General features: G+C 54.7%; 1 protein-coding gene across 2 annotated transcripts in view; it reads left to right on the plus strand.

Moving 5' to 3' along the window:
- Positions 1 to 4,877: 4,877 nt before the first annotated feature.
- Positions 4,878 to 7,353, plus strand: part of ICAM1 (intercellular adhesion molecule 1) — an 18,071-nt gene continuing 15,595 nt past the window's right edge. For both annotated transcript variants that reach the window (XM_011994438.1, XM_011994443.1), the window contains exon 1: positions 4,878 to 5,752. In XM_011994438.1, coding sequence (XP_011849828.1) covers positions 5,686 to 5,752 — 67 coding nt within the window. In that variant the 5' untranslated portion in view covers positions 4,878 to 5,685. The remainder of the gene's footprint in view (positions 5,753 to 7,353) is intronic.

Consider the following 7,353-nt stretch of genomic DNA (forward strand, 5'->3'; position numbering starts at 1 on the left):
CAGGCAATTCTTCTGCCTCAGCCTCCTGAGTAGCTGGGATTACAGGCATGCTCCACAATACCTCGCTAATTTTGTATTGTTAGCAGAGACAGGGTTTCACCATGTTGGTCAGGCTGGTCTCGGATTCCCAACCTCAGGTGATCCGCCCGCCTCAGCCTCCCAAAGTGCTGAGATTACAGGCATGAGCCACTGAGCCTGGCCCTCTCCTTTCTATTTTTAAAATCTTTTTTGTGGCTGGGAGCAGTGGCTCACGCCTGTAATCCCAGCACTTTGGAAGGCCGAGGCAGGTGGAACACTTGAGGTCAAGAGTTTGAGAACAGCCTGACCAACACAGTGAAACCCCATCTCTACTAAAAATACAAAAGAATTAGCTGGGCGTGGTGCCGGGTGCCTGTATTCTCAGCTATGAGAGGCTGAGGCAGGAGAATCGTTTAAACTCTGGAGGCGGAGGTTGCAGCAAGGTGATATTGTGCCACTGCACTCCAGCCTGGGCAACAGAGCGAGACTCCATCTCTAAATAAATAAATAAATAAGGAGCTGTATTTCAGAATTTGGAGAAGGTGACACTAAGAGTACAGAATACACAGCTTTTTTTTGTTTGTTTGTTTTTCTGTTTTTTGTTGTTGTTGTTGTTGTTGTTTTGAGACAGAGTCTCGCTCTGTCACCCAGACTGGAGTGCAGTGGTACAATCTCGGCTCACTGCAATCTCCGCCTCCCCGGTTCAAGCAAGTCTCCTGCCTCAACCTCCCGAGTAGCTGGGATCATAGGTGCCCGCCACCACTCCTGGCTAATTTTTGTATTTTTAGTAGAGACGGGGTTTCACCATGTTGGTCAGGCTGATCTCGAACTCTTGACCTCATGATCCCCCCACCTCAGCCTCCCAAAGTGCTGGGATTACAAGTGTGAGCCATTGCACCCGGCCTTAAATTGTATTTTTTATTTTTTTTTGTAGAGACGGGCTCTCGCTGTGTTGCCCAGGCTGGTCTTGAACTCCTGACCTCAAGTAATCTTCCCACCTCGGTTTCCAAAAGGGCTGGGATTACAGGGGTGAGCCACTGCACCCCACCTTCCCTCTACCTCTTGATGGTCTCCTTCTGCTATGAATGTGCATGTCCAGTTGTCTGCTTCTTAGAACAGATATTTACCTTCCTCATTCATCGGCCATTGGAGGACTGGGACCACTCAGATTATTGATCCGGCCCATTCTTCCGGGAGAGTTTCCTGGTGGCTGTCTTCCATCATCATAACCGGAATCAGATGAGTTTCCGTAGCCTTTTTTTCCCCCCACATCTTTGCTGAAGCAGAGTTTTGAAAAACAAAACCACAAACTAAGCTATTCCCCAGAAGAAATCTGTAATCAAAGATAAGGTCTGCCAGGCACAGTGGCGCTCACGCGTTCTGGAGGCCAAGGTGGGTGGATCACCTGAGGTCAGGAGTTCTAGACCTGCCAGGCCAACATGGTAAAACCTCGTCTCTACTAAAAATACAAAAATTAGCTGGTTGTGGTGGCACATACCTATAATCTCAGCTACCTGGGAGGCTGAGGCAAGAGAATTGCTTGAACCTGGGAAGTGGAGGTTGCAGTGAGCCAAGATTGCACCACTGCACTCCAGCCTGGGTGACAGACAGAGCAAGACTGCGTCGCAAAAATATACATAAATAAAATAAAAAGTAAAATAAAAATACAAAAGTTGGTTGGGTGCGGTGACTCACGCCTGCAATCCCAGCACTTTGGGAGGCTGAGGCGGGCAAATCATGAGATCAGAAGTTCAAGACCATCCTGGCTAACACGGTGAAACCCTGTCTCTACTAAACATACAAAAAATTAGCTGTGCGTGGTGACACGCGCCTGTAGTCCCAGCTACTTGGGAGGCTAAGGCAGGAGAATCACTTGAACCTGGGAGGTGGAGATTGCAGTGAGCCGAGATCGTGCCACTGCACTCCAGCCTGGGTCACAGAGCAAGACTCCATAAAAAAAAAAAAAAAAAAAAAAAAATTAGCATGGTGGTGGGCACCTGTAATCCCAGCTACTTGGGAGGCTGAGGCAGAATTTCTCGAACCTGGGAGGTTGCAGTGAGCCGAGCCAAGATCACACCTCTGCACTCCAGCCTGGGCAACAGAGCAAGACTTTGTCTAAAAAAAAAAAAAAAAGAAAAGAAAAGAAAAAGAAAAAAAAAAATCTAAATAGGCCGGGAGCAGTGACTCATGCCTGGAATCCCAGCCCAGCCCTTTGGGAGGCCAAGGTGGGTGGATCGCTTGAGGTGAGGAGTTCGAGACCAGGCTGGCCAACATGGTGTAACCCTGTCTCTACTAAAAACACAAAAATTAGCTGGGCCTGGTGGCACACGCCTGTAATCCCAGCTACTTGGGAGGCTGAGGCAGGAGAATCACTTAAACCTGGGAGGCAGGGGTTGTGGCAAGCCAAGATCGTGTCACTGCACTCTAGCCAGGGTGACAGAGCGAGACTCTGTCTCAAAAAAATAAAAAAGAAATTCAGCAAGTGAAGAGTTCAGCAATTCAAATATTAAGGTGAGTGTAAAGGAACGCCCAGGATGTGGCCCAGGATGGAGTAGGGGGATATTATTTTAGCAGAAAGCTCAGGCCACAAGACAGGAGGAGCCAGCCTTGTTGGGGATGAAGGGAAGAGCATTACAGGCTGAGGGAAATGCAAGGCGGTTGCACGGGACACCATGGGATGGCTTCTGCCCTCGGTAGGCAGCCTCTGGTCTGAGGCCATTCTTTGGCCTGCCTGAGACTGCCTGGCACCCGGGAGGAAGCCCTGCCCTTCCTGGAGATAGAAGCAAAGGTCTGGGGAATCTCTGCTTCCGTTTTCCCTGAGAAAAAGCTTAAAGGAGCAGAGGGCTGGTAGGTGCCTCCTCGCTCTGCCAGCCTGCCCCCCACCATGGCCATCCCACTCCCATCCCAAAAAGGCTCGGACCCTGATCAAGGAGTTATCCCCCTTGTCCCAGCACCTCCAGTTGGCCCAGTCTCCAAAACGGATGTCAAATTCAGCCCTTTCTCCAAGCACACTGCCCAGTCCAGGCCCCATTATTCATCTGGACTACAACAGTCACCACCTCTCCCATTTCCTAGCTGCAGCTCTTGAAGCCTCAACTGGGCCCCTGTGAACACTTGAGTCAGGGCAAGGTCCTTCCTCCGCTCACAACCCTCCATAGCTCCCACCTCACTGGGCATAAAGACCAAAGTCCTGGCCGGGCATGGTGGCTCAAGTCTGTTATCCCAGCACTTTGGGAGGCCAAGGTGGGCGGATCACCAGAGGTCAGGAGCTAGAGACCAACCTGGCGAAACCCCATCTCTACTAAAAATACAAAAATTAGGCATGGTGACGCACCCCTGTAGCCCCAGCTGAGGAGGGAGAATCACTTGAACCTGGGAGGCAGAGGTTGCAGTGAGCCGAGATCACGCCACTGCACTCCAGCCCGGGTGACAGAATGAGACTGGGGTTCAGAAACAGACAAAACAACAAAGTCCTCCCCAGGTGACAGGCACTTTCACTTATCTGCCCTGTCATCTCCCTGCCCGCTCCTCTCCTCCAGTCTCTTCCTTTGCTAAGCCTGCTCCAGCCATGCTTGTCTCCTGGATGTTCCTTTTTTTTTTTTTTTTTTTTTTTTTTGAGGCAGAGTCTCACTCTGTCACCCAGGCTGGAGTGCAGTGCATGGATCTTGGCTCACTGCAACCTCCGCCTGCCGGGTTCAAGAGATTCTCCTGCCTTAGCCTCCCAAGTAGGTGGAATTACAGGGGTGCACCACCACACTCGGCTAATTTTTGTATTTTGTGTAAAGACGGGGTCTCCCTATGTTGCCCAGGCTGGTCTTGAACTCCTGGGCTCAAGGGATCCTCCCATCTCGGCCTCCCAAAAGGCTGGGATTACAGGCGGGAGCCACCGCGCCCAGCTGGATTTTTGTCTGACTCTGTTCATTCTTGCGTCCCCAGTACCTGAAAGGATGCCAAGCACACAGTAGGCGCTTAATAAACATTGAGCCACATGTTGAGAAAAGAACGGCGCCATTGTGGCTGCAAGTGGGACTTGGACCGCGCGGGGGAGCTCGCCGCCCGCGCACCTCGGGCCGGGATGCGAGGCCGTAGAACCCGCCCCAGGAAGAACTCGTGGCGCAGGATTTTCCCAGGCCGTCTGAGGACCAGGGACGTCCCCGGTCCCACTCTGTGATTTTGCTCAGGCCGTTCCGGGGCGGGAATTCAGTACCCCTCAGCCCTCCAAGAAAAAATATCCCCGTGGAAATTCCTTGGGAATGACCGAGGCGGGGAAAATATGCGTCTCTGGATGGCCAGTGACTCGCAGCCACCTTCCCCGATAGGAAGGGCCTGCGCCTCCCGGGCCCCTTCGCTTCCCTTTCTGCTGCGCGACCTCCCTGGCCCCTCTGAGATCTCCACGGCGACGCCGCGCGCGCCCCACAACAGGAAAGCCTTAGGCGGCGCGGCTCGGCGCTTGAAGACTTCAGAGTCCCCAGCCTCGACGTGGTGGATGTCGAGTCTTGGGGTCACACGCACAGGCGGTGGCCAAGCAAACACCCACTCATATTTAATGCACGCGCCTGGGTTGCGGGAGCCTCGCGCGGAGGGCAGGGGTTCGAGCACCCCCTCTCCCTGCCTCACCTCGGAGCCTGGGGGCTGCCTTGTTTCCTAGCTGCAGGAAGGGGTTCGAGCGCCCCTTCTCCCTGCCTCGCCTCGGCGCCTGGGGGCTGCTGCCTCAGTTTCCCAGCGACAGGCAGGGGTTTCGAGCGCCCCCCTCTCCTCCCTCGTCAAGATCCAAGCTAGCCGCCTCAGTTTCCCCGCGGAGCCTGGGACGCCAGCGGAAGGACTTGGCGCGTGGGGATCACGCAGCTTCCTTCCTTTTTCTGGGAACTGTAAAGACGCTCCCGCGGCCAAGGCCGAAAGGGGAAGCGAGGAGGCCGCGGGGGTGTGAGTGCCCACGGGTGTAGAGAGAGGACACCGATTTCCCCGGACGTGGTGAGACCGCGCATCGTCACTCCCACGGTTCGCGTTAGCCGGGAGGTGCCTGGCTCTGCTCTGGCCGCTTCTTGAGAAATGCCCGTGTCAGCTGGGTGGGGACGTGACCCTAGCGGGAGGGGTACCCCTCAGTGGAGGGAGCCCGGGGAAGATTCCTGGTCCCCCACCCAGGCAAGGGGCTCATCCACTCGATTAAAGAGGCCTGCGTAAACTGGAGAGAGAGGACTTGAGTTCGGATCCCTTCGCAGCCTGGAGTCTCAGTTTACTGCTTTGTGAAATGGACACAGTAACAGTCCCCACTCTCCGGGGTAGTTGGCAGTATTTAACAGTACTTAATAAACCTATTAGCGCGGTGTAGACCGTGATTCAAGCTTAGCCTGGCCGGGGAACGGGAGGCGTGTGGACCGGGAGCAGCCCCCGGGGTCATCGCCCCGCCACCGCCGCCCGATTGCTTTAGCTCGGAAATTCCGGAGCTGCAGCGGCCAGAGAGGGAGGACGACCCTGCTCGGCCCTGGCACCCTCTCAGTCCGGAAATACAGCAGCATTTGTTCCGGAGGGGAAGGCGCGAGGTTTCCGGGAAAGCAGCACCGCCCCTTAGCCCCCAGGTGGCTAGCGCTATAAAGGACCGCGCGCCCCACTGCGTCCCACTCGACGCTGAGCTCCTCTGCTACTCAGAGCTGCAAACTTGGCCTCGCTATGGCTCCCAGCGGCCCCCAGCCCGCGCTGCCCACACTCGTGGTCCTGCTCGGGGCTCTGCTGCTAGGTGAGTCAGGGGTGGGGATTGCCGTCGGGCCAGCTCCGCAAAACTCCGGGAGGACCGGTTCCCAGGTCAGGTCATGCATACTTAGGTAGCTGTTTATGGGAAGGTGGGCTAGAGACAGCGATTGAAAGGCAACAGTCAGTGGGTTCGAATCCAGACCCTGCATCACCTCCACGTGTGGCCTCGGGCTATACATTGCAGCTTTGAAAAAGGGGGTTGGAGATGGAGGGGAGGGGCAGACCTCATTTTGTTGCCCAGGCCGGTCTTGAACTCCTGGGCTCTAGTGTGAGCCACCACCTTGCTTGGCTAGATTGGGTCTCTTAAACTTCAGTTTCTCAGCTGTAAAACGGGAAACGTCATAGCAGCCACCTGGCAGGGTATCTTGGCCCAGCACAGCACCTGGCGCCAGGACTCAATCATGATGGTTTGGGAACTTGGCTGTGTGTCAACCCAACAAGGCTTAAGGGACCCCCACCCACTTCAAGATGTATATTCTGTTCCTCATCCTCTCTGCCCCTGGGGAAGTCCAGGGCTGCTTCTACTCAGGGGAATTCCAGAGCTGACTTATCCGTGGCCCAAGGCTGAGAAGTGGGAGGTGCCAGCACACCCTCCCCCAGCTCCAGCCTAGCTAGGGCAGAGGGAAGGGGTCAGAGGATCTTTCACGGTGGTGTAAGTTTGGGGAACCAGGAAGGTGGGAGATTGACAGCTTGGTTAACAACTCAACAAAGCCTCAGATCCAGGCCAGCGTGGTGGTTCATGCCTGTAATCCTGACACTTTAGGAGGCCCAGACGGGTGAATCACTTAAGGTCAGGAGTTGGAGACCAGCCTGGCCAACATGGCAAAAGCCCGTCTCTACTAAAAATACAAAAATTAGCTGGCATGGCGGTGGACACCCGTGATCCCAGCTACTCGGGAAGCTGAGGCAGGAAAATCCCTTAAACCCAGGAGGCGGAGGTTGCAGTGAGCTGAGATGGTGCCACTGCACTCCAGCCTGGGAGACATAGAGAGATTTGGTCTCAAAAAACAAAGCGTTCTGATCCAGACTCAGACCCAGATCGCACTGCTTTCTAACTGAGTAACCATTTCCCTTTATGAAATGGGAATGGTCCCAGAATCTTCCTTGGAAAATATATGGAGTCAATGTTCTCACACCCCCATCCAAGATGGAACAAATCCGAGACAAGAATCTTTGAAGTGGGGCAGTGCTGGGCTCAGACATTCTTTCCCACCTTTGGAGGCAGCAGAATCTGAGGGACCTAATCCAAATAGGCCCGCCCTGCCGCCTGCCCTCCCTCCATCCCTCCATCCATCCATCCCTCCCTCCCTCCCTCCCTTCCTTCTTTCCTTCCTTCCTTCCTTTTTTTTGAGACAGAGTCTCACTCTGTCGCCTAGGCTGGAGTGCAGTGGCGCGGTCTGGGCTCACTGCAACCTCTACCTCTCAGGTTCAAGCGATTCTTCTGCCTCAGCCTCCCTGAGTAGCTGGGACTACAGGCGTGTGCCACCACGCCCGGCTAATCACTGTGTTAGCTAGGATGGTCTTGATCTCCTGACCTCATGATCTGCCCACCTCAGCCTCCCAAAGTGCTGGGATTACATGCATGAG

Source organism: Mandrillus leucophaeus, unplaced genomic scaffold (genome assembly GCF_000951045.1).
Source record: "Mandrillus leucophaeus isolate KB7577 unplaced genomic scaffold, Mleu.le_1.0 Scaffold112, whole genome shotgun sequence".
NCBI classification, from domain to species: domain Eukaryota; kingdom Metazoa; phylum Chordata; class Mammalia; order Primates; family Cercopithecidae; genus Mandrillus; species Mandrillus leucophaeus.